The sequence below is a fragment of the Camarhynchus parvulus genome, chromosome 22 (genome assembly GCF_901933205.1).
Source record: "Camarhynchus parvulus chromosome 22, STF_HiC, whole genome shotgun sequence".
NCBI classification, from domain to species: domain Eukaryota; kingdom Metazoa; phylum Chordata; class Aves; order Passeriformes; family Thraupidae; genus Camarhynchus; species Camarhynchus parvulus.
The window spans coordinates 2,792,348-2,818,875 of record NC_044592.1 but is presented as its reverse complement, the minus strand read 5'-3'; the positions used below and the strand labels follow the sequence as shown (position 1 = coordinate 2,818,875).

Genomic DNA, 26,528 nt, shown 5'->3' with positions numbered 1-26,528 from the left:
GCTCAAATGCAAGTTGTTTTACCAAATAATTTATGTGCTGAGCAGAAAGGGGCACCACCTCCAGCACAAGATTTCAGTTTTCCTGTGTGCATGACAGGGTCAGATGCCACTGTTTCCCTCAGGAGATGTCTGAAAAGGGATTTGCTGCCCCAGCCATGAAGTCTTGGGCTCTCCTACACACTCCAGGCTCCCACTACAGCACGTTCAGATTCCTCAGGAGCCCCACCTGCCACTCCAGTGACACCTGGCACCCCACAGCCCCAGGGGACAGAGGGAGATTTCCAAGGAGTATGATCCTTACTGCACCAGGAGCAGTGAAGAGGCTGTTACTCAGACACTGTAGAAGCAACAGTTTGGGTCAAGTTGACAGGAAGGTGGCAAAAGAAAAAGATTTCTCCTGGAAGTGGATCTGAAAACGGCCTCAGAGGCACATTCTGCTCCTAAGGAGTTTATGCCTCACACATGAGTGGCACAGGCTGATGAGGATTCCCTTGGTTGTCAAGACAGCCAATTTCAGCCCAGCTCAGCAGCTGTTGTGTTGTGAGAGACTTGTGACTGACACACATGCACATCACACCAGTCCTTCCCTGGGGCTGCACACACCAGATGGAAGCACATGACACCGTAAGAGTTTCATTTAATACTGCCCCTGCAAGGGGCTTCACTGTAACAGTAACAAGAAGGCATCTTTGCCATGAGCTGCCAAAGGCCTCAAGACTCCAGGCAGCAATAGTGCTCCTCAAAACAACAGCCAGAGGATGAAAAAGCGAGTCCCAGCAGCTCTGGAGTAGCCCAAGTCCAAAGATTGAGAGTGGCTCCAGACAAGCCCTGGCTGGTGCTGGAGGCAGGGTGGCAGTGCTGGAGGCAGCACACTCAGGAGCGGCTCCGGTCCTCATGGCTGCCTACAATCATTTTGCTGTAGAGTTTCTGTTGCTCTTCCTTGAAGGCATCTTTCACCTTCTCCCTTTTCAGTCCTCCATCCCTGGGGAGAGAGTCAGGGAGAGTCAGATGCTGCAGGCAGGCAGCATCTTCATCTGGGAGTGCTCAGGGCAAGTCAGAATTCCAGTTGCCCTGGTGCCACATAGTGCCAGGGCACACCTGTCCCCAAAGGGCATCACTTTCTTACCTGGTTCTGCCAGGAGCTGCCCCCATGGCCCTGCACTGTGCTCAAAATAGCAACTCTGCCAGAAACATGAGCTACTCTCGTACAGCTACAGGAGACTGCCTGCCTGCCTCCTGAGCTCTGAGACCTCAGTGCCTAAGAAAGCAAGTTCCCCAGCTGAACACACCTTGCTGAGTGGAAACAAGTCAAAGCCAGAGCATCCCAATGCAAGCTACAATCACAGAATGAAGCTCTGATGCCCAGCATACAGAAGATGCAAAGATTTTGGTTTCTGCTACAGAAGGATATTCCTCCAGAGGCCTGCTCTACCCTAAGCAAGGGGGTAGAACTTTACCCTACCCTGCTCTACCCTAAGCAAGAAACAAATGGAGCTCTGCAGCCCATGAGCACATCCCAGGACAAGGAACTCTGGCACCAGGAAGAGAAAAGCCTGCGTGGACTCACCAGAGCAGATCCACAAGGCCCCCCTGCCTGGCAATGGCTGACTTCACTCGATTGGCAAACTGCACTGCGTCCTCTTCAGGCTGTGGCAAAACAAGAGCGTTCAGCAGGAGCAAAGGGCCAGAGAGGAGAGTGATCACACAGGCTGGGTTCACCTTACCTGCCTGGTCATTGGGGGCAAGTACCAGACACTGCAGACAATGGCCCAGCTGGTCATCATCCTCAGGAGGTAGGTCACCATGCCATATTTGCTGCTGTTCCAAAAGGCATCTCCAAACTGTGGGTCATACTACAAAGGCAGAAGAGTTCATGAAGGGGCTGCAGCCTCTCTGAGGCTCCAACTTCCACCCCAAACTGAGCTAAAGGTCAGCTCTCCCAGAGCACTACATGGAGTGACCTCAGCTTTCCTGTGCCCTCAGACCAGGCTGGGCTGGGCTGCCAAGACAGAGATACAGAGGGACAGACAGACTTGTGCCTTGTCATACCTTGATGGCTACAGGGTAAACTGTAGCTCCAATTTCGAAGCTCCCCTTTTTGAACATCATCACAGATGTGTTGTTGATGCATGTTCCTGTAAGAGACAAGCACAATCTTAACTTTGCTCTGCAAATCAGTTCAGAAATCTTAAGCTACAGGTTTAAGGGCAGGGCAACAGGAACCCAGCAACTCTCCCCAATTCTCTGTCCAAGCCCTGGAAAGTGTGTGCACAGAATGGGTCACTGGGACATCATGTGTGTCTCCTGCACTCTGGGCTCACTCAGCTCTAAAGACACAATGTCCCTTTTGTCTCAGTGGAGGGTCTCAAGCCCTTGGCTATGTAAGAAGGACAGGAACAGAGATGTGGTGCTATCTCAACAAGGTGCCTTCTCCACCTGGTGCTTCTCTGGCCTCATTGCACTCACCTTCTGGAAAAATAAGAATGGGCAGTTTGCTTTTGTCCTGGACATGTTCTGTGAGCCTAAACAGAAGAGTGTCAAAAATTAGCAGAAGGGACAGACGCTGTCAGTAGCAACCCACACAGCACATAATCCATACCCTGCAGTCACCAGGGTGCAAAAACAGGGGCACAGTCCCCCAGCACTTATGAGGGCTCCTCCAAGGGAGGTGAGCAGCCCTCTACCTCCCCCAGCCATCAGAGGCACCCCTGCAGGCAGCTGTCACACACTGTCACACATTGTCACACACTGTCACACCTTCTGGCGACGAGGTGACGATCCTTGACCTCGGAACGTTCGAACCAGACATGGGGACAAGCTTTCACCATGGCTCTCTGGATCACACCCATGAGCCCTCCATGGATCTGACCCACCTGAACACAGCAAGAACACACAAGTTACAAGACCTGGGCACACATGAAATTCAAGGCTGCACCCAGTTTCACAGCCAAAGTGAGGTTTATCTTCCTGCCCCTACCCTGGAAAAGCTAAGAGGAAAAGTCCCAGGCTCTGATTTGAAAGACAGACACAGCAAACCCCAAGTGCTTTCACATGGGGAAGCACTTTGCTCTTCCAGCAACAGCAAAGCCTGGAGCTTTTCTTGCAAAGCTGCACCCACAGACCCCTGGTGCTCTGAGCTCCAAGCTGAGCTTGCACACCAACACAGACACCAGAGTCTGACAGTGCCCCACCATGTCAGGCAGAGTCAAGAAGTTCTCAAGGACTTCTCAAGGTGCTCAAAGGACTCTTGCTGCCCACTTCCTGCCCCACAACAAGCTCTGCTGCTCCCTCCATGCAGGAGGCCAGGCCTGGTACCTTACCATGGCATAGTAGCCATCACTGGCCAGGATGATCACATCAATAGGGGAGGTGTGATTGGCCACACAGATGCCTCCATTTTGGGGTCTGTTTTCTCTACAAAACAAAGGTAGAGGTGAAGAAAGAGGAAGGAGCATGAGAGCTCCATAATGCCCAGCATGGGGCACTCCTTGGGCAGGGACAGTGTGGAGCAGACAGGCCTTACCTGTCATGGTAGGTGATGATGGCTGTGAGGGCACGCACACAGATCCGGTAACACATCAGGTGCACGTGTTTGCTCAGGAAATCCTTACACCTGCAGCCCAGGACAGAGACCATCACTCCCCATTATATATATATAATATATAAAACATATAATATATATTGTCTATATTATATATACACAATATATATTGTATCTACTACAATATCCCCTGTAAGAGTGCCACTCAGCCCAGTGAAATCCAGCCAAGCCTTCACATCTCTCCTACAGAAACACAGCACGTCCTGAGCTTTGCTGTCAGCTTATGATCACTGATTCTTAACTCATGAGAATAAAATTTCAGCCTTTGCTCTTTTCTGTTATTACTCCTTTCAGAGGCCAGGGCTGAGCACTCTGCCACCAGCTTACTGCTCACATCTAAGCCCCTTGTTGAAAATTACAGGGTGCCAATTCCTGAGAGACCACCTGCTCTGCCTGCAGGTGGTAGAACAGAAAGCTTTGTAGGGAAATTTCAGGATTATAAGGATGGAGTGCTCCCCATCTGCTTCTCCCTCAAAGATGCACTCACCTTCCATTTGGCAAATATCCCACCACTGTGGTACCAGTCACCAACAAGCTGATGCCAGTAAATGCCAGGGCTATCCTGCAGAAAGAGGGAAACTACATGCTAGAAAAAACCAGGCCACCAGCACGTTCTTGGCAGGCAGGTGCCAGGAGCAGGACTCACCTGAGGGGCAGGAGGAAGCAGTAGCGGATGAGCACACCGAGCCCCCAGAGCACAGTGAGGCGCAGGCTGATGTACTGGAAGTTGTAGTTGGTCCTGCTGAGCAGGTTCCAGGACTCCAGCTCTTCAGCTGAGAATCTCTTGGTCACTTCATCATCCATGATGGTCTCGATGCCCTTGCGGCAGAAGTAGAAGATGTCTGAGAGCTCAAACTCCGGGGTGTCCAGGGCTTTGCCGCTGCCGCTCCGGCGCAGCTCCTTGATCTCCTCCTCCAGGGACGTTGGCTCCTTTGCAATGATACCTGCAACACAGCACAGGCAGCTCTCAGCAAACTGGGATTTGCCCACTCAAAGAGAGACAAAAGTCAAGGTCCTTCTTCACCCACCCTCCTCAGGGCCCCCTTCCCTTCTCCAGTCCATGCAGGCATAAACCTCCCCACTGCCAGGGTGCTTCCCTGCCCTCCCTCATGAAACAGAGCTCTCTACAACTCCCTCCTACAGGGAAAAGACTTCCCAGCAGACCTCAGCTGCTCAGAGACACCACATTTACCCCACCTCCCCAAAAGAATTTTGATCTCCATGTACCCATGCAGGGCAGGATCTCACCATTGACATAGGGCTTGTACAAGGGATGGTTCTTCTCCTTGGCACCACGCTCTATTCTCAGTGTTGCCCACTGCAAGACAGACAGGACAACCAAGATTGGCAAAGCTTTAACTCCACACTACTGCCCATTTCGGAGCTGACTTTCAGGAAGGACCATAGTGCAGGGGAGAAGATGGGGCTAAAGTAGGAGGCTTGCATACAGAACAGAAAGAGTGAGTGATGAACCCAGCTGAGGTGGAAGCAGAGGCTGGCCTGGGAAACAGGGAGTGCCAGAGGGAAGAAGAGTGCTCAGTGCTGAGATGGCACAGCAAGGTTTTCTGCAGTTTCTGTGACCTCTCAGCTCAGTGCTGAGATGGCACAGCAAGGTTTTCTGCAGTTTCTGTGACCTCTCAGCTCAGTGCTGAGATGGCACAGCAAGGTTTTCTGCAGTTTCTGTGACCTCTCAGCTCTGCTGCACCTTGCACGTGGTTGTCACTGCACACCTTCTGGCTGGGCTGTCTGCAGCACAGTGTAGGAAGCTGGTCAGGGCACCAGTGCTACTCTTCAACCCTTGTTTCTTCCAAATTCAAAGCAGAGACTGTGTTTTCAGCCTGCTGCTGACACACCAGGCTGATGATGGGAAGGGATCCTGTCCCCTCTGATTCAGCTGATGGCTGCTGCTGCTTCTCAGCTCAGCAATCTGCTCAAAACAGCAGCAGCAAGCACCCTCAGACAGCTGGTTGCCAAATCCTGTGCCAGGACTACTTGTTCTATCAGCTAATTTTCAAGGGCAGCAGCACAAACTGCAGGCTGTATTTCTGTGCAGTATTCCTGCCTGCCCTCCAAATAACCTTCACAGCCTGTAATTCATACAGGTCTGGAAGGACAAGCTTCTGAAGAAGAAGGACTTGTGTACAACGTGCTTCTCTGTGAAGAGGGGAAGTTGCTGTGAACTCTGACATCCCAATCTCAGCCCATTCCAGCAGCAAATCAGGAGGCAGCAGTGAGGGAATGCTGATTGCATACAGAGCATCCTGCTCACCCTGGAGCTGCCTCTGCCAGCATCCACACTCCAGCATTGCACAAGACTGCCTGGATGCTGCCATCCCAGGAGTCAGGAGAGGAGCTCTGACCTCACAGGAGCTAAGCAGCCTGTGGAGAAGGCAGTGCTTGCAATGCCAGCACATCTCCATCCTGACTGTGGGAGCAGCAAACCCAGGCTCCCACCTGAGAGGCACCAGGCAGGTGCCTTCCCTCCCCTGCAACACAGGTGTGCTGCTGCCAGCCAGGCCTCACAGCTCTGGCTGTGTCCCACAAGCTTCCAGACTCTGCCACACTCCCAGGTGCTGCTCCTCTGGGTTCCCAACATTGGCCCTGAGTGCTGGGAAATATCTCTCCAAAATACAATTCTATGGTCAAACTTAATGAGTGAATTTTCCACCAAATCAGTGACCAGTTGTGCATGAGTGCTCCTCTATCCTACCACTAAGATCCTTGAATAAAAGCTGGAATAGACTTCCCAGTCTTTTCAGAAAAATAGTTCCAAACACCAATATAGATGTTGAGAGTAAATGTTCCTGAATTGAAGGAAGAAGGGAAAAAAAACATTGTGAAAAGTTCTATTTAAAACTTTTTTTTTTCTGCCCACTTCAGTCAGTAAATTTGCAGTCAGGTCTTCTGGTATCTGTGTTAATGAAGCTCCTCACAAACCCAGGGTCTTCCCACTTATACCTCAGGCTTTTGGGAGGACTCAAGAGTTTAAAGAGCTGAACACTGTGAGCTCCAGGGCTGTCTTCCCAAGCCAGCCAGTCCAGGGATACTCTGGGGACAATCAGCCCTGCTCCAACAGCAGTAGCTATACCATAAATCCTTTAGCAGCATGAACTCCATATTTAAGAGCCTAAAACCTCCCTAGCAAACACTTTGCCTTTTACCTGGGCTGCCAGGGTAGGGTGGTATAGGCTTTACCTACTACTCCTAGTAGATCAAAAATTCTGGTCTGGTCAGGAACTTGTTTCAGGAGGTGTTGGCTCAGAGACAGCCCATAAAATTAGTCCACCAAAGGCAGGCAAAGGAGCAGCATGACAACAAGCTGGAAAATTCCACTTGGCCTCTCTGTGCCAAGAGGGTGGGCAAGGGCTGCTGGTTGTCCTCCAAGGCGGCAGGTCCAGACACAGCTCAGTAGGTGACACTCCAGGACAGAAGCATGGACAGCTCTGGGTTCTGGCCACAGACCACTCAGGGCTTGCAGCACAAATGTCCTGCCTTACCTCCTCTGCTCTTGCTTCATCCAAATGTGCTCAGAGAGGAGCAGCCTGCTGGCTCTGGTCCCTCCCCATCACAGCTGACACCACTGCAGCAGCACCTTGCCCTGCCTGGGACATGAACCCCTGCAAGCTCCCCCTCAGATCCTGCTGCACTCCTGCTGACTGCACCTTGCCAGACTATTGCTTTACTTGAAGACTTACTAGATTAATTAGAGGGAAAAAACAGCCCACAAACAGAGGTTTCATCAATGGCATTTGGCTGAGATGAGCCAAAGAGGTCAAGTGGCAGCAGCACGACATCCACAGCCCAATCCTTCCACTCTAGTCACCCAAAATCCCCTCCTGAGGCAAAAGCCTCTCTTCCATGCTTGGACAAACCTCTGCAAACACAGAGAACACTCTGAAAACATGACTTACCTGAAAAATCTTTAATAAAGTTTTCATGTAAACCTTGCGGATGCCAAAGGAGACTCCAAAAATTGCTGGCACGATGATGAAAACCAGAAGCAGAGTGAAGAGGACAGTTATGGAAATCCCCAAGAGATTAACCACTAGGCTGTCAAAGGGGAGCAGGAGGAACATGGTGAAGGGCCCAGGCAAGGCTGGTGCCCTGCAGCCAGACAGAAGGGCTGCTCACAGCAATGAACCAATCCTCCTGTTACTCAGCAACAGTGTCACACATGCACTGAGTCTGCAGCGTGCTCAGAGACCCCATTCCAAAGTTCACATCCTTTCGGGGCTCTGAGAGAGGGAATGCAACAGGATCAGAGAGAGCACTTGGGAAAACAAGCCCAGAGTCTGCCAGGAGCTCAGGTGGGTTCAGATGATGCAGGCCAAAGAGCTCAGAGCACACACACAGCTTTGTCCACGGGCAGGGCAGCAACACGAGTGCAGGAATTGATCTCCTCCCAGGCTGCCACTGAGCAAGTCCTGCTGCGGGGCAGCTTGTGGAGAATCTGGCAGCGGAATCCCCTGGTGGCTGCTGAGAGCATGCAGAGTCTCTTCAGAGGGACAAGGTGGAGTCCATCCCTGAGCCTGCATTGGAGGAGATCGAGGGAGTTGGCACTCACAGGAGCCTACCGTGTGTGGAGCTATTATTGTTCTGGCCACGAGGGCACGCGCACCGGCACGGCTGCTCCTCGCATGACGCCTGGAACAAGTTCAGTTCTGGAGGCCCCTGGCATCCACTCACGCTGAAGGGTCATTACAGACACCAATGAAAGCTTGTGCTCCTGGAAAGCTTTCAAACAGCAAGTTGGCTTCTTGGCAGATGTGGCACTCACATGCCAGCAGCAGCAGCAGAGGAGGAGAGCGACTGGAGTCAGCAGATCGGAGAGATGTCAACGCAGAGAGCGTGGCAGAGGCCAGAGACTGGGCTCTGAAACCTGCAAGGCAGTACTTGGGCTGAGGTCACACCATTCACAGCAGCTCCCCAGACAGCAAGACTGAGACTCTGTATCAGCAGCTCTGATACTCTAGCTACTGCCTGTCACTGTCACAGGCTCGGGAATCACCTCCTGCTGCCATTCATCCTGTATTTTCATACCATGCACACTCATCCAGAACCACGCCTACGGCACAGGATGCTGCAATCAGGTCTCGAGTACAGGAAAGAAGTGACAGAAAACCCTTCCTCGTGACAAAGACCTTATCATGTCTCTCATTTCAGGAGCATCCGAGAGAAGTGAGGAAGCCAGGCACCCAGATTCCTGGGGAGGCATCACTTCCTCTGCTCATCCCCAGTGACAAAGGGCAGATTTACAAACAGTTCAGGACAGGAAGTTAGACCCTAAGGGGAGAATTACAGCTGATGATTAGTCAAAGAAGAACTTGCTGGGGCACAGGGACCAGTCAAAGGTCACACACCCACAGGGCCAACGGTGGCTTATGATAAAACATGAGTCTGCTGGGGGGAGCCTGCCCTCCGGACACCACCTTCACCAGGCTACGGAGTCTCAACCTGAGGATGGGATTTAACAGGCACCTGACAAGCACACAAGGCAAAGGAGAGTCTGTAAAGATCCTCTTGCTCCCCTGTACACTGTGTTCCAGCTGCTGATTAAACACTGCCGTACCAGTAACGCTAAGAATAGTGTTAGTGCTTCACAGTCATCCACACAGACCGTGTACCGTCAGCTCGGCAGCCACACGTGCCCATGATGCCACAGCTGTCACCCACCAGCAGCAGGACCGGTCACACGGGCCCCCTGAGGCGGGAGCCGCTCCGTGAGGACTCAGCCGTGACTCCCCTGCCCCAGTCACCGGCACGGCAGAGCCCACGTGTGCTGCGGCCCTGCCCGTGGGCTCCCGCCGCCGGCAGCCGCCCCTCCGGCCCCGCCCCGGGGCTGAGGCACGGCCGGGCGGGCCCGGCAGGCACAGAGCCCGCAGCCCGCTCCGCCGTGTCGGGGCTGCAGCGACTGACGCTCGGCAGAGCAGCGTAACGGCCCGGCCGGGGCGGCCGCAGCGACACGGGGGGCGGCGGATGGAGGGTGGATCTCGGCTCTGTTCCCCGGGAGCGCGGCGGATCGCGGCACGGCCGGGCCCGGCCCTCCCGACGCCCTTCGCCGTCGGTGCGCGCGGGGCGGGGACGCGCGGGGCCGGCGCGGGGGGCACTGCGGCGCGGCCTGAGGGAGGCCGCGCTCCCGGGGATAACGGCGGGCGGGCCGGGCCGGGCCCTTTCTGCCGGGCCTGTGCAAGGCGGGAAGGGGCGCGGAGGCCGCCGCGGTCGGTCACTCACTCACTCAGTCCCTCACTCACTCACCTGCTGCTGCCGCCGCCGCCGCCACCGGGCCCCGCTCCGCCCCGCCACGTGCCGTGCGCGCCCCCGCACCGCGCTGCGTGCGTGGCGTCAGCGCGCCGCCCGCGGGGCCGCGCCCGCAGGGCCGCGCCGCTCTCCCGCCGCCGCCAGGGGGCGCCCGCGCGTCCCTCCCGCCGCCCGCTGAGGGCCCGGCCCCGCCCCAGCCCCGGAGGCGGACAGGAGGCAGGAGTCGCCAAACGCCGTCACTTTATTAACTCCCCGTCACAGCACCAACCACCGCAGGCACCCCGCCGCTCCTGCAGGCCCGCGGTGAGCCCTTCTCGGGAGCGCAAAGATGGTGTCCCCTCCCTCCACACAAGGCACTTGGGCAGCACCGGCCACCGAGGCTCCCGGCCTGGCTCAGGGCTGGCCGCGAGTCCCAGCAGCCCTTCCCCTACTCTCGTGTTGCCCTGAGAACCTACACGCAGGAGTTGCTTCAAGCAGCAGCTTCCAGCCTCTGAAGCAGCAGCAAGAAGTGAAGAAGCTTCTGCAGCGACTGGCGGCTGCTCATGGAGCAGCAGGCCATGAAGGAGCTAACAAAAATGTGAGGAGCATCTTCTGCAGCTGACCCCTCTCCAAGGGACAAGGAGGGCACCTACGTGTCTCCCCACACTACCAATAAGGAGCCTGGGTCTCTGAATGCCGCCAGGTCTGCAGGTGAGAAAGGACTAGAGCAGCAGCCCCAGAGGTGCCAAGATGCTCCCAGGCCCTGCTGGCACTCTTCACAGCACAGGAGGCAGGGCGGATCATGCCCACCTGGCAGATCTTGTAGTTCTTCCCATGGTTGTTGTCCCAGTGGGTCTTTTGTCCACACTGGAAGGAGATGCAGAACTCTGCGCCCCTGTGGGAAATGGATGGCTTGGGCAGGGTAAGCTCAAAAGTGAAGATGTCCGTGTCGGCTGAGCCGTACGTGCTGTGCATGTACTGGCAAGGGATGTCCCGGAAGCTCTTCCAGCCATCACAGGTGATGCGGACCATCACTTTCTTCTCGTACTCGATGTTTCGAACCTTCACTGTCCCTGACAGAGCACGGCCCTGGATCACACAGCTCTCCAGGCACACCAAGTTGCTGTGCAGGTTGTTGCGGAAAGCCACGTAGTTTGCAGACGGCTGTGGGAAGTCCAGCACGTACCTGCCCGCTTCCCACAGGGGGCTCTTCCTAGGTCTGAAACCGGCAAGGTCTGACAGGGCATGCTGCAAATCACAGAGGTCCTCCTCAATCTTTGAGAAGAAGCGGACAGCTGTCAGTGAGAGCCCCTTCATATCAGCAAACACAACCTGCTTCTTCTTCTGGCCCTTGGAGCTCTTGTCTCGCCGCTCCGGCTCAGGTTCTGCGCTCAGCTTCTGGTTGAGACAGGATCGGAGGGGTTTGCGGCCTCGGTTGCCCCGCAGCTCCTCGTAGGAGTTCAGCAGTTTGCGGATGGGGGGCGAATGGCTCAGGCAGAGCCGCACGGCCAGGTCCACGGGCATGGCTGGCGGGGCCACAGCCCGCCCGCTGCACACCTGGAAAAGCCTAGAGACGAACAGGGGGGGTCAGGCGGCGCGGCCCCGGCGAGCCCCCCGTCCCGCCCGGCCCGGCCCCGCTCACTCGCCGCAGCTCATCGCGTCTCGCCCGCTCCCGCTCCGCTCCGCTCCCGCCGCGCCGGCTCCGCATCAATGGAGCCGTGGGAGCGCCCGCGGCCGGGACACCCCGCCCCAGCCAATCAGCGCCGCCCCGCGCTCCCGGCTGGCCAATGGGAGCGCGCTGCGCCGCCTAGCCACGCCCCCTGGCGGGGCCGCGCTCGTCCCGGAGAGCCGCCGGTACCGGGACCGGCCCGGGGAGAAGGCACAGCGCGGCTCCTACTGCGCCAGGCAGGGGAACAGCACAGAAACGGGCCCTGGTGCCAGAAAAACACGAGTGCTTTGGGAGGAGCAGCAACTGTGCGACTATCAACACCGGGAGGGAACTCTGGGAGAAAGGGGGCATGTTCCTCTTACCCAGGCTTTAATGGGGGATGTTTGAATTGGTTTCATACACCCCTTCTCAGATGGTTCTCCAAAGACAGCTATTTCCAGGGTGGCTAAGAAAACCCCAGAGCCCTGGCTCATGCTCTACCAGCTCGGAAGTTCTTACCCTGGATGTGTGCACTGAGAAGGAAATTTGCTCACACGCAAGAGACACTGTGGTGTCCCTGACATCTATAATCAAAATCACCCTCACTGTTCAGGTCACATGTGACTCCTTGACAGTAAGGACTGTCACCTAAAGCAGATCACCCCTGCCTTTTTCTCCTTGCTAATCTCCCCAGAGCTGTCAAGCCATTTATGTTAAGCAGCCCTGATTGTTCCTGCTGACAGCACAGATTTTCATCAGTTCATGACACAGCTGACCGACCTACCAGTATTTCTACATGGCTCTCTCTCCATCACCACCATGTCTGCAGCAAAATGCAAGAATGGCCAAAGTGAGCTTGAACCCAGTGCCCAGCAAAATATGATGCAAAAACATGCTTTTAACACATCATCTTAGTGCAAACTCCCCAGCTTCAGCCACCTGGGGTAGCCGCCACAAACATGAGTCTTCCTAGCAATGAAAGTTGTCCCACCTTTCTCTTGCCTCCAGGAGAGCAGTTCTGGCTCAGGCAGGGAAATTGCAGCTCAGCATCAGTGCCCTCCCTGCGACCTGTTCCACCATCCCCCTACTTTGTGTTAAGAGCTAACCACTGAGTAAACCCAAGCTATTTCCAGCCAGGGGAGAGCAGAGAATAAGGAATGTATTTGACATCAACAGCAGAACCCACGGGCACTGCAAAAGCTGCCCCTACTCTATTCATTCTCTCCCAGCAGCACAGATTAAGGTGGATGCTTTGCTGTGTCTTTTCCTCTATTTAAAGGACGAGCCAAAACCATCATTTTCTCAATAAAGTTGTGCACATTCATAGAGCAGAGGTGCAGTGTGAGCAGCTACACAGATGTCCCTGTATTTAGTCATGGAAGGACACAAAAGCAGGTGGCATTTTCAGGTGTGCCACAAGTGACTCTCACCTGGAGCCTGACTGATCTCAGCCATCTCCACTCTCTGCCTAGCCATGAAGACACAGCCATGTGCCAGCTGCAAGCTGCAGAGATGAGCTACACCACAGGCACTCTGGAAACCATCAGGTCAGTTAAAGTTCAGCCCCTAGGAGAGGACAGATGCCCCTCACACTGCTGCAGCCATGTGACAAGCACAAGCTGTCAGGACAAGCATTCAGTCAAACTGAACAGGGCCAAGGAGAAAGGCTGCAGACCTGCACACTGCTCAGGCAGATCCTGAGGAGCACGCTTCCACAGCAGCAGATTAACAAGGATTTTGTCTGGAAGCTTCAGTCACCTCTGTGAAGTTGTCTGGCTGTAAATAGACAATTCACAAGCCCTTCCTGGAGGGCTGTCCAGAGGAACATGCTACTGATTCCTAAGGATTAAACCCAGCCCCCTCTTAATGTCTATACTTGAAAGAATCTTCTTTACCTAAATGGATTAATTAGGAAGACTATAAACCACACATGCAAAGCCACTCACACTACAAGATGCCCTGTGTCACCCCCAGCCTTGCAGAGGAAGATGCTCCCCAGACACTCCTCGTGCAGGGAAGAGAAACCCTGCCCTGATGAGCCCTTGTCTGCCCACAGGTTCTGAGCTGAGGTACCACACAACACCCTGGGGCTTCTCCTGCATGGGGCAGCACTGCCAGAGGAGATTTTGCTTTGTGTGGCCAGCAAAAATGAACTCTGTGAACTTCCCTTAGCAGTGGCTTCTGCACAAGGGAGTCTACTCTCACAAATGCAACATGAAGGTGTACCAGAGCCCCTCACCCTCTGCAGGGAGGGCATTCAGGTGACACACAGCAGAAACTGCTTTCTCCTGAGTCCATGACCACAGCTGTTCCATTTCAGTGATGCCACTAAACAAGGCATTGCAGCAGCTATACACTGCAGCTTTGCAGACACTGCCCTGTGACACAGCCTGCCCTCACCCAGGAAAGCCAGAGGAAGGATTGTCTGCTGGGCATGTCACAGGCAATCAGGAGCTTGATGAGCTGTGGGGGTAGTGAATGCCTCTGTGGTACAATGTCGCAGACATCTTTTATGGAAAAATCCTTTCCTTAGGATTTTTCCTCCTGAGAAGCTGAGAGGCCTCAGGAACAAAATGCAAACAATGGTTATCTGCTGCTGTGGAATGCAACAGGTGCATCTGTGATTGGTCTCATGTGGTTGTTTCTAATTAATGGCCAATCACAGTCCTGGCTGGCTCGGACAGAGAGTCCGAGACAGAGCCTTTGTTATCATTCTTTCTTTTTCTATTCTTAGCTAGCCTTCTGATGAAATCCTTTCTTCTATTCTTTTAGTATAGTTTTAATGTAATATATATCATAAAATAATAAATCAAGCCTTCTGAAACATGGAGTCAGATCCTCGTCTCTTCCCTCATCCAAGAACCCCTGTGCACACGGTCACAGTACAACACTGTGGTACCTCCAGTGCCACCGTGCTCTGCCTGCCATGGACCAGGCCCTGGGAGGGAACCCAGCCCCCAGGCAGCCCCTTGGGGACCCCACTGTGGTGGGGTGGGCAGGGAGATGGTGCTGTAGCTTCTCCTCCCACCAGGTGCTTACCTGTCCCCTCAGATGAGCTGCACAGCTCCCGAGGCCACCAGAGGCGCCACGGTTCTGTAGCGGATCAGGTGCTGCGAGCCCTCCTCCAGGTCGATGGTGTATTCCCTGCAGAGACAGGGGGGATGTGAGCTGCAGCCCACAGTGACACTGACACAGGGACCACCTGTGCACCACGCAGAAATGCCCACCTACCTCTGCTCATCTGTCTCTGGCTCCACCAGGATGTTCTCCTGCCGCTCCAGCACCCTCAGAAACACAAAGGAGTCCAGGTTGGGCTTTGGGACTGCAGACAAAACATGGAGAGCACAAGCTCAGCCCTCACTTACATTCCTCTGCAGAGCACTGAGGGCTCTGACACGTAACAAACTGACAGGTAACCAAAGGGAACACCAGAGCCTTGTAACCACATGTGTGCTCAGCCTCAGTGCAAGACAGGACTTGACAGCAGCAGCGCATGGAACCATGTTACAACATTACTATCACATCATCTTTGCTCAACTGAGCAGCAAGTGAAGGACTAAACCATAAATTTGGGGCTCCCTGGAGCTTTCCCCACACTTCCACCTGCTTCTACAAATTTGAGATTACCCAGGAGTCTGGACAGACTCACCTGACTTCAGGAGAGACACTTTCTGCAGGTTAGGTGGCATGTGTTTCAGGGCCACATTTTTCAGGTAAGTCTCTGTGTTTGCCATATACCTGAAAGAAACCATTGAAGTACTGAGTTGGTTAATCAAATACAAATCTGCAGGGAGAGTATTGCTCAAAACAAGAGTAAGAGACAGCTCCTCATCCCATGGGCACAGCCAAAGACACGTCCTTGGCCTACCCTGGTAGCAGACTCAAAGTCACCAGAGTTATTTTCAGCTCCTTTCTTGCCCACAAGGAAACCTCGTGGTAAGACACACTGATTGTTACTTCAAACCTGTTGCTCACAATCTCAAGAACTTCAGCAAAAACACACAGGTAAGTTTCTATAATCTACAAAAGGGGAGGAAGATACATTGAAAACCTACTCACTCTTTAGCAAAAGCAAACTCCTCTGGTGATAAAATGGAGGGCTCCCCTTCAGCTCGAGACTTCTCCTTCTCCAGGATGTGGGGGAAGAACTTCTCTATCTAATATTGGAACACAACCCAAAAGAATGACACAGATCTCTCCCATGAATTTGGTGTTTAAATCCCCGCTCTCCACTGGATTCCCTATGAGCTGCAGCAGCAGCTGCAGGCCTGCCCAAATCCCTGCTCCTGAAGTAACTGTGACACCACCAAGCCACACAACCAGCAGGACACAGGGACAGGAGTGGGACACACTCAGCTGTGCCACCCCAGGCTCAGATGACGCCAGCAGCACTCACAATATGATCATCAACACTGCTGTGATCTTCCTGCATTACAACACCAAAGCGAGTCCAAGAAATTAATCTGAGTTACATTTCAGAGAACATGCTTTAATGAAATGCTGTGCTGAGGCAGGAAGCCCTGTGTAAAGGTAAAAATCCCCCCTGAAATGAGCCTTTTCCACCCTCTGGGCAGCACAGTAAGTGTTACCTTCACCAGCCGACACCTCAAGTAGCTGCTGAGCACAAAACGGATCCTCTCAATCTCCATGTGATGAACACTGACCTTCAGGTCTCCTTTCTTGGCCCGTTTCAGGTTGGCTTCCTGCAAGAAAAATCAACAAGAAATTAAAATTAAACGGCTGAAACATCAAAGAAGTAACAGAGCAAGACAAGTTTTGTATATAAAACCCACAAAACCAGACTAAGGCTGCTTTGGATGACCCAAAGCACGCTGGCTCCTTTAGCAGTGTAATTTGGGACATCAAAGTGTACTTTGTGTACTTGAGCCCCTTTCCAAGGCAAGCTCAAAGAAGAAACTCAGAGAAGTTTTGTCTCAGAGACAGGGGAGCAAACAAGCCCAGCACCCCCAAAGAGCCTCAGGCGAGCAGGGCCTGCCCACACCACACCCAAGCCAGGAGCACCTCCTGTGAAAAACACCAACCAGCTGCTTTTAAAATTTTTAGAAGTTCAATAATGATAAAATGGTTATAAAAGTAATAATGCAATTAGAGTAATAATAACTTGGACAAATTGAATTAGGACAATATGAGACAATAGAAACAAAGAGTTAGGGACATCTAGGTACTCGTTCTGGGCAAAATAAGCCTGAAAAAGGACCCATGTTAACAGAGGATTAACCCTTAAAAACAATAACCTGTTGCATATTCATACACCTCATCCATGATGCATAAATTCCATTCAAACACAGGATTCTGTCTGGGCAGTGTCAGCTTCTTCCTCTGAATCCTGACAGCGTCGTTCTGCCCCAGCGAGGTGGAAAGAAATTAGTTTCTCCTGATAATGGAGCAATAAATTCTCTTTCTCTGAAAGATTCAGGTGTCCTGTGGCTGCTATCTCAGAGCAAGTCCTTTCTTTAAAAAAAGTATCCTACATAGCACAGCTTCTATTTTAACACTTTGTTACAACCCAAAACTATATTTAACACACTGCTTAAGAAAATTAATACAGCATTACTTTCCAACACAACACATATAACATTCATTTTAATATTTGCGAAAAGCCAACCATAAAATACGCATTTTTCACACCTACCATATGGTCCAGCTGCTCCACAACGCACTCGATGATTTCAGGTTTACTCTCCAGCAGCTCCGGAGCAAATTTCTCATTCAGCCAGGCCTGAAAGAAGGCACGCTGTGAGTGAAAGCGAGGAAATCGTCAGCTCCACAGCCCAAGCAGCGCAGCCCGTGGCTGCAGCCCGCGGTACCTGCTCCAGGCTGTGGATCAGCTGCGCCGGGGTCAGCACCAGCTCCTCGCTCTCGCCGTCCGAGTCCCCGCCGGCCGCGGCCGCCATCGCTCCCGCCATGACCCGGCCGGCCGCACCACTGCGCATGCGCAGCAGCCCGGGAATATGAATGGGGAACAGCGCTGCGGCCGCTTGGCCAATCGGAAAACGGACTGGGGCCGCCGCTCCTCCCTCCGACCAATCAGGAGACGGATTGAAGAAAGCCATCTTATTCAGCCAATCAGAATGCAAATTGGGAAAAAGCTATCTTTTTTAGCCAATCAGAACGCAGATTGAAGCTGCAGGGCCAACCAGGAGGCGGATTGAAATGCAACTTTCTCGGCCAATCACGGTGCGGCTCCTGGCCGCAAGCTTTTTCAGCCAATCAGAAAGCGGGTTGAGCTGGCCAATCAGAAGGCGGATGCAGGAAGCTGGCCAATCAGCAGGCGCATGCAGCTCTTTTGGAGTCAGGTGGCTCGGGCTGCAGCCGCCTCCACCAATCAGGGAGCGGCGTCCAGCTGCAACTCCTGGGCCAATGAGGAGGCGCAGGGAAGCTGCAGCTGTTTCAGCCAATCAGGGCTCAGCAGGTTTGACACCTCCCGGCCCCAGCGCCAGGCACCAGGTGGGCGCTGGTCATGAGAGAGCCGGAGCACAGGGACGCAGACTGCAGCCCGGACAGAGGGACACAGCCCCCAGTGCCAGGTGGCCACTGGCCCTGCTGCAGCCACAGTCACAGAGCCTGGCACAGCCCCCAGCCAGGCACGAGGTGGCCACTGGCCCTGATGGAGCCAGAGCCAGGGACACAGCCCCCAGCCCGGGCACAGGGACACAATCCCCAGGCTGAACACAGGGACACAGCCCCCAGGTACAGGGACACAGCCCGGGCAAAGGGACACGGCCCGCAGTGCCAGGCACAGGGACACACAGACACAGCCCCCAGCCCGGGCACTGGGACACAGCCCAGACACAGGGACACCGCCCCCAGCCCAGACACAAGGACACACAGACACAGCCCCCAGTTCAGGCACAGGGACACAGCCCAGACACAGGGACACTGCCCCCAGCCCAGACACAAGGACACAGCCCCCAGTTCAGGCACAGGGACACAGCCCAGACACAGGGACACTGCCCCCAGCCCAGACACAAGGACACAGCCCCCAGTTCAGGCACAGGGACACAGCCCAGACACAGGGACGCTGCCCCCAGCCCAGACACAAGGACACACGGACACAGCCCCCAGTTCAGGAACAGGGACACATGGACACGGGGACACAGCCCAGGCATAGGACACAGCCTGGACACAGCCCCCAGTTCAGGCACAGGGACACAGCCCAGACACAGGGACACTGCCCCCAGCCCAGACACAAGGACACACGGACACAGCCCCCAGTTCAGGCACAGGGACACAGCCCAGACACAGGGACACTGCCCCCAGGCCAGCCCGGACACAGGGACACAGCCCGGACATACGGACACAGTCCCCAGCCCAGCACTCCAGAGTCACCCCCGGCCCCGCAGCACGGCGCTGCCAGAACACACCTGCACACAGTTTAAGAAAAGGTTTACTGATCCATCAGTACTTCTGCCAATATTGCAACAGCTGTGAAAGGCAAACACTGTTACAGTTTAGAAAAAAAACAAATTTATACAATGAAAATATTAATCAAATCTCAACCCACCCCCCAGTGGCTGAGGAATGAGCCTGGAGTTCCATATCCAGTATTAGCACCTGCAGCCCCACCACCAACCAACCCTGCAAAGCATCTCCTCGGAACTCCTGAGTTCCTTCCACACCTGGACACTGACACTCGGCCCCTACACCAGGACACCTGGGCTCTGACACGGGAAAAGGATGGAAGAGAAGGGATTCAGCCAGCTTGGATTGTGGGGAGCTGCACTCGTGCAGGTTCTGCTGAGCAATGCACGGGGACGCTGAGGAATGCACAGCTCAACTCCTCAATGTGTGCCAGAAACAGAATTAAGAAATCCATCTTACACAGTATCTTACAGTTTGTCAAATCAATGTTTTCCTATAAATTATATATAAGAAATCCATAAAGAAACAGTTTTACACTTCACATATTAATCAGAGAAGGGTGGGAATCATTATTTTTATTGGCTCAGCATCCACTTTACTGTGCTCACTGTTTCATGGCTGACCTGGCCAACAACAGCACAGACACAGGGGCAGAAAAACCAGCAGGGCTAAAGTCTGGCTACAGCCCCCTCTCCCCAGGGATAACCAAGACCTTCACTCAAGGAACACTTTTCCCTTTTGGTTTTCCACAAGGATCAGCACAAGAGACGCTGCCTTGAGTCACTCCTCACTGGGAAGAGGCTCTGTGTATCTCTGCACCCTTACACTGAACTGGAGGGAAATTCCCAACTTGGAGCTGGAGCTTTCCAAAGCCCAACTGACACACAGAAGGGTTTAAGAACCAGGGACGAACAGCACTGCACTTACAGGACTAAAACTAAACCTCTCTTGGGCTCAGAGCCCCATTTCTTTCAGGAGAGAACACAGCTTTACCACTTCTGCCTTTTCTTGAGGAAAAAAAAAAAAACAAACAACCAACCCCAAACCAAACAAAAACTAAAAAGTGATCCTCTTGCTTCCAAATCTACTGCAAAGTGGATGCTGACCAGCTAGGTCACCCCCTGGGGAGCAGTTTGAGGAAGTTAGTCCTTGTAGTAGATGGCACTGTGGATCTGGCAGCAGAGAAAGGAATGATGCTCTAAAGTAGGAGGTAGGGGAACCTTGGTACAGCGAGTCCACCGGTGAGCTATCATCTAGGAAAGAAGTTTCACATGGTTAGAAACTCCTCCTAAGTCAAACCAAAAGCTCCCCTACACAAACCTTTCAACAGAGAGTGTGGCAAGAGGAGCAAGTTACCATGAGCAGCACTCAGAACTCTTAATTCTATTTATCCAAACAAAAAATAAAGACCTTTTACTATTTGCTTCTTATCACATAACAGGCATAAGTACTTCCCACTCTTTTCTGCACATACTGCCAACAATCTGGATTTAACTCTCCCATCCCAGGACCTGCAGAGCACCTAACACAAGGGAGCCAGTCCCAATGTCACCTTTCCAAAAGCTGACAGTAATTTTGCTCTATATTGGATACAATTAGCATGAACCTCTGTTATTGTTCTATTTTCTGAAAAATCTCTTTGCCCAGGACTTTGCTCCTGGTAGGCTGAGAAGCCTCAGAGGAAAAAATGAAAACAATAATTATCTGATTTACTTCTCCTGTGTTTTGCTGCTTTGGAATGTGTTTGGACATTGTGATTGTTCCATTGGTTTCATGTGAATTGTTTTTACTTAATGACCAATCAGTGTCAGGACTTTGGAAGGAGTAATGAGTTTTTAATTATTATCTTTTAGCCTTCTATAAGTATCCTTTCTCTATTCTTTAGCATAGTATTCTTTTATATAATATAAATCATAGAATAATACATTAACCTTCTAAAAACATGAAGTCAAATTCATCATTCCTCCCTTGGATGGGGGACCCCAAAAAATACCACAAGCCCCAGTCCTGCAAACACCCCTCACTTTGTGAGAGCAGCATCAAGAGAGCTGAGAGTCTCTCAGCAGAGCTTTTCAAAGCTGCTGGCCCCTTTTACCTGAAAACATCACAAGTAAAGACATCAGCATGATAACCAGAACAGCAGCCAACTGAAAAACTGTAACAAAAAGTCTGTGTATGCTAGAGTACACCCAGAGACAGAGCCCATTTTACTGACCTGAGAAGAATTTTGGACATGATATAGCACAAGTTAGCAAATTTACACAATCAAGACTCAAATTTCTCCTAGATTAAGCAACATCCTGCTCAGTACTGATATTTTTACTTTCAAGAAGAGTTGCTCCACACAGGATTTATGTGAACAGTCTTTAATTATGCACAAGGATGTGATAAACTCTCAGCATGACAGCAGCCAACCCTCTGAGCACAGAAAGATGTTGAGATTGATCTGAGATAAGTGTAACACGTACCTGAGACTCCACAGTTTTATCTTCCACTGGTCAAACCTCTGTCTTCATAAATGGTAATTTCAATCTGCACAGAAAAGCTGTTAGGGAAAATACACTATAAAGAGACTATGAAAACATACCCAGAAAAAGGCAGAAAAATATTAAGATGATGACACTTTTGATATCTTAGCTGTTTAAAGGCAGGCATTGGGCTCCAAATTGCTGTGGTTTCAGTATTTTCAAATAAAGATGTGTTACTCATTACACTTCCCCATTTGCTATGAGAGGTCTTTACAACTTCAGGCAATAACCACATAAAATGTCAGGTACAAGTCCACTGGTGAGCTATCAGCTAGAAAAGAAGTTTCATATGGTTAGAAACTCCTCCTAAGTCAAACCAAAATCTCCCCTACACAAACCTTTCTAGGCAGGACTTGCCTTGCCTTGCAGGCATTTCTCTTAACAAGTTTTTATTCAGAAAAGCACTTAAAGGAGACCTTAGCTGTGAGGATACTGCAGAAGAATTTGAGCACAGGTGGATGCTGTACCTGGTGGTGAGGGGTGGCAATGAGAAGTGGGGCAAGTTCTTGCCCCAGAGGGGGAAGTGTGATTCAACAGCTGAAGAAAAAGGGTTGAAACAAGCCACACTGGAAGCAAGAGCAAGTGCTGGGCTTGCAGTGATGTTTGTATGTCAAAATCTCCAGCAGAACCTGAGCTGAGGGTGGCACATTAACTAACAGCCAGGTCTTGTTTTCACAACATCAATTTCTGTCCTACCAACACAGTCAGAAAAACAGCATTTCTGGAAGTTTCTGGAACAGAGGAAGGATCTCAAGTCACAAAGGTTGGGTTCCACATCTTCACAGGCTCTCCATGTACCAAACCTTAACACACCAAAACCTGACTGGGGACCAGGACACCACAAAGAGCAACAATCACTGATTCTATATCCCAGATCAAGCATGAGCAGAGGTGCCTCACTGAGACAAACCAGGAGACAGCATCAGAAGGCACAGAAGGATACAACTCTTAATCCTCTCTCAATGGGGTCTGTCAGCAGAAGGCCCTGAGGAGCGTAGATCTTCTCATTCTGTTCCTGAATGAACTTAGCAATTTTCTTTAGAACCTGGCAATGAAACAGCACAGAAGTCACAGCTGTGGCAATGTGAGAACTAAAACACAACTGGTCTGGTGGCTCCACAGTGCAGGACTCAGGGTGACCCCCATGGGACCCAAACTGAGCAGTACCAGCATGTCTGAGGTACACTAATACATTACATGACATTATGTTATAGAATGCCTATATTATATTATATTATGCCTATATTATATTATATTATGCCTATATTATGCCTATATTATATTATAGAATGCCTATATTATATTATGTTATAGAATGCCTATATTATATTATATTACAGTATGCTTATACTATATTATATTACAGAATGCTTATATTATATTATAGAATGCTTATATTATATTATGGTATATTAAAACGTCCTGAATAAACTTAGCAATTTTCTTTAGAACCTGGTATTATATTTATATAACATTATATTAATATAATATAATATTAATATTATATTATATCTTCCTGAATAAACTTAGCAATTTTCCTTAGAACCTGGTATTATATTTATATAACATAAATATAATTAATATTATAAATATAAATATAATAGCAATTTTCTTTAGAACCTGGTATTATATTTATATTACATTATATTAATATTATATTATATTAATAATATATTATATCTTCCTGAATAAACTTAGCAATTTTCCTTAGAACCTGGTATTACATTATATTTATATGATATTTATATGATTATTATATGATTATGATATGATATGATATTATATTATATCATCCTGAATAAACTTAGCAATTTTCTTAGAACCTGGTATTACATTATAATTATATGATATTTATACCATATTTATATGATATCTTCCTGAATAAACTTAGCAATTTTCTTTAGAACCTGGTATTACATTATAATTATATGATATTTATATCATATTTATATGATATCTTCCTGAATAAACTTAGCAATTTTCTTTAGAACCTGGTAATGAAACAGCCCAAAAGGCACAGCTAGGCCAAGGTGAGAACGAACACACAACTGCTCTGATGGCTCCACAGTGACCCCCATGGGACCCAAACTAAGCAGTACCAGCATGTCTGAGGTACATTAATACATATTATATTTATTCTATTCTATTTTCCTGAATAAACTTAGCAATTTTCTTTAGAACCAGCACAGAAGTCACAGCTGTGGCAAGGTGAGAACTAACACACAACTGCTCTGATGGCTCCACAGTGACCCCCACGGGACCCAAAGTAAGCAGTACCAGCATGTCTGAGGTACATCTGCACAGAATCTGCACCAAAACACTGTAACTCACAGGAAACCCACCAAGAACCAAGGATGGAAGGGGAAACAAGCTCCTACCTTTTCATAGTGTGTCTCCATGCACAGGAAGATGGTGTAGGCAGTCAGGCAGGCGAGACAACCCTCAAGGTAAGATTGGCCCCCAAGTTTTTCAGCTTCTGCATAGAGGTTGTTCAGTGTCCGGACTGTCTCCTCAAACTGCTGCCTGTCAATCTGCAGGAAAAGCAAGTGAGGGTGTCAGGAACACACTTGGACATCCACCTCCACTCAGGGGTCACCTGTGCTGTGCTCAGAGCCTGGAACACACAGAGTTACACACCTGCAGCTCTCTGATAGACACTGCCCTGTGCTCAGGCTGAGTCTGAATTCAACCACAGCAGGGACACAAAACTGTGCTGTTTGTGAGGTCTTCAGGACGAGGTGAGAGATGAGAACCTGTGTTCTTAGAAGGTTGATTTATTATTTTATGATATTAAAGAATACTACACTAAAACTATACTAAAGAAAAAGAAAGGATAAAGACAGAAGGCTTAACAAGAATGAATAATAAAATTCATGACTGACTCTTCACAGCTGATGGTGATTGGTCATTACGTAAAAACAATTCACAAAAAACTAATCAGACAATCTCCAGACTACATTTCAAAGCAGCAAACACAGGAGAAGCAATCAGATAATTATTATTTACAATTCTCTCTGAGGCTTCTCATCTTCCCAGGAGAAGAAATCCTGGCGAAGGGATTTTTCAGAAAATATCACAGTGACACAAAACCATTCAGAGCAACACACCCGTGCAATCCAAGTGGGAAAAAAACGGAATTCACACACACTAAAATGAATGTGTTAAATGGTTAAACCACATTAAAATGAACAGGAGCAGAGTGGAGGGACACTCCACACCCACAGTGCCTTGGTGCTGCTGCAGTGTTGACCAAACACACCCACAACACAGAAACGGGGAAGGGAAAAAAGCCAACCGGAGAAAGAAAACGGGCTAGGAAGGCGTGTTTGTTTGGCTGTCACCCTGAGATACCACCTCTGAAAGCGCTGACCGAAAGGAAAATACTCGGGACCGCATTTGGTACTCGGGACAGCATTTGGTACTCGGGACAGCATTTGGTACTCGGGACAGCATTTGGTACTCGGGACAGCATTTGGTACTCGGGACAGCAGTTGTGAGGCCTCTAAGGTTAGGCAGGATTTCAGAGGAGAGGACAATGCTATCACCCGAGAGCACAGAGCCGGCTCTGCTCTCACAGACACAGCGAGGACATTCTGCTCTACCGCTGCAAACCAGCCGCCTTCCCCGGGACCGAGCACAGCCCGGGGACACCGGGCAGGAACCGCACCGGAACGGCCCCGGTCAGAGATCCGCGCAGGAGCTGCCCCCCCGCCCTGCGGGAACCCGCAGAACCGGCCCCGACCGAGGCAGGGCACCGGCGAACGCCCCCCGAGCGCAGGCCCGTGAGGCCCGGCCCGGCCCTGCCCGGTGTGCGGGCTCCGTGCGCCGCGCTCGCCGCCAGCCCCGCCTCACCCGGTTCTCCAGCTCGGCCGGGAACTTGCTCTGGAACTGGCAGCGCGTCCCTCCGCTGTAGTCGCGCTGGATGAACACTTTGCCCGACACAGGCGCCTGCTGCGGCCTCATCGCGCCGCCGCCCCGCTCCGGTCCCGTCCGCTCCCGCCGCTCCGCCGCCCGCCCCGCGCACTTACGGCTGTCGCAAAACCGCCGCGGCTCCGGCTCAGGGCGGAAGTGCCGCTAGGCGCCACCAGGCGCGGCAGTGCGCAGGCGCAGCCTCAGGGGCCGCAGAACGGCGGGAGCGCGCATGCGCAAAAGCGCTCGTATCCTATTGGGTGCACCGCTCACCTCAGCGCGGTCAGCCCACGTAACACCCCCGCCTCCGGCTGTACTTGGTACTGCCCAGGATCAGAGGCAGCGGCACCTGGCGCTGTCCCGGGACAAGGCGCTATCCGGGGACAAGGCGCTATCCCGGAGCCGGGCGATATCTCGGGACAAGGTGCTATCCCGGGGCCCGGCGCTGTCCCGGGGCCCAGAGGCACCGGCACCTGGCGCTATCCCGGCACCCTGGCACTATCCCGGCGCCCCCCCGGCCGTACTTGGTACCGCCCGGGCCCTCAGGTACCGGCGCCTGGCGCTCTCCCGGGACAAGGCGCTATCCCGGGACAAGGCGCTATTCCGGGGCCCGCCGCTCCCAGCTCGTTCATTATTTCCATGGTTTTTCCTAGAAAGCAGAGCCGGTGCGAGCAGACCGAGCCGCTCCTGCAGCTCTGTCCCCGCTGCCGCCCGGTAACCTTTGCCCAGAGCTCCGGGCTCCGGGCGGCAGCGAGGGCGGCGGTGCCTCAGGCTGAGGCAAGGCCGGGAGCTGCCGTGAGGGCAGCAGAGAGGTCAGAGAAGGCAGGGCTGTACCGGTGGGAGCTCATCCTTCTGGACCCGTCCTTCAGGAGGGGCCCTTGGGCTGCTCGTGCTGACGGTGCCCCTCTGCTCCTGCTGAGAGCTGTTAAAAAGAAGTTAAAAACTGTTGTAAAATAGTTGATAGATCCTTAAGCATGTACTCTCAGTTTGGTTATTTTATTGTAAAAGGGGTTAAAAGGGAAATCCGGTACTCAAGGTACCAGAACACACCTCAGTAAAGCGCACCACGAGCCAGCCTGGACAGAACTGTCATGGGCAAATCGAGTGCCTTAAACCTGCATGCAAATGAAGGATCCAAACAGAAACCAATCCAAAGGGACAAAAAACAGGATAAAAAGGGGCTCCTGACCCACTGAATTGTGCTGCTCCATCGGGGCCATCG

At 51.8% G+C, this 26,528-nt stretch overlaps 4 protein-coding genes across 4 annotated transcripts; all 4 read right to left on the bottom strand.

The window, feature by feature from the left end:
• Positions 1-618: 618 nt before the first annotated feature.
• GPAT4 (glycerol-3-phosphate acyltransferase 4) lies at positions 619-9,913 on the bottom strand. Its single transcript, XM_030964304.1, has 13 exons — positions 9,857-9,913; positions 7,513-8,480; positions 4,850-4,919; positions 4,248-4,545; positions 4,089-4,163; positions 3,524-3,613; positions 3,321-3,414; positions 2,758-2,873; positions 2,467-2,522; positions 2,050-2,135; positions 1,725-1,853; positions 1,568-1,647; positions 619-982 (listed from the first exon to the last, which is right to left on the bottom strand). The coding sequence occupies exons 2-13, from the start codon at positions 7,675-7,677 to the stop codon at positions 874-876; spliced, it is 1,368 nt and encodes a 455-aa protein (XP_030820164.1). The 5' UTR covers positions 7,678-8,480; positions 9,857-9,913; the 3' UTR covers positions 619-873.
• A 175-nt stretch (positions 9,914-10,088) lies between these two features.
• LOC115912597 (protein phosphatase 1 regulatory subunit 3C-B-like) lies at positions 10,089-11,391 on the bottom strand. The gene has a single exon (XM_030964228.1). It carries the CDS (start codon positions 11,360-11,362, stop codon positions 10,505-10,507), a length of 858 nt encoding a protein of 285 aa, XP_030820088.1. The 5' UTR covers positions 11,363-11,391; the 3' UTR covers positions 10,089-10,504.
• Positions 11,272-17,440, bottom strand: GINS4 (GINS complex subunit 4). Its single transcript, XM_030964229.1, has 8 exons — positions 17,315-17,440; positions 17,140-17,226; positions 16,076-16,189; positions 15,546-15,643; positions 15,136-15,224; positions 14,718-14,808; positions 14,526-14,630; positions 11,272-11,405 (listed from the first exon to the last, which is right to left on the bottom strand). The coding sequence occupies exons 1-7, from the start codon at positions 17,438-17,440 to the stop codon at positions 14,534-14,536; spliced, it is 702 nt and encodes a 233-aa protein (XP_030820089.1). The 3' UTR covers positions 11,272-11,405; positions 14,526-14,533.
• Positions 17,441-18,878: 1,438 nt separating this feature from the next.
• On the bottom strand, positions 18,879-25,422 carry GOLGA7 (golgin A7). The gene is made up of 5 exons (XM_030964235.1): positions 25,250-25,422; positions 23,776-23,928; positions 22,341-22,442; positions 21,338-21,401; positions 18,879-20,122 (listed from the first exon to the last, which is right to left on the bottom strand). Exons 1-4 carry the CDS (start codon positions 25,358-25,360, stop codon positions 21,354-21,356), a joined length of 414 nt encoding a protein of 137 aa, XP_030820095.1. The 5' UTR covers positions 25,361-25,422; the 3' UTR covers positions 18,879-20,122; positions 21,338-21,353.
• Between the last annotated feature and the right edge of the window lie 1,106 nt (positions 25,423-26,528).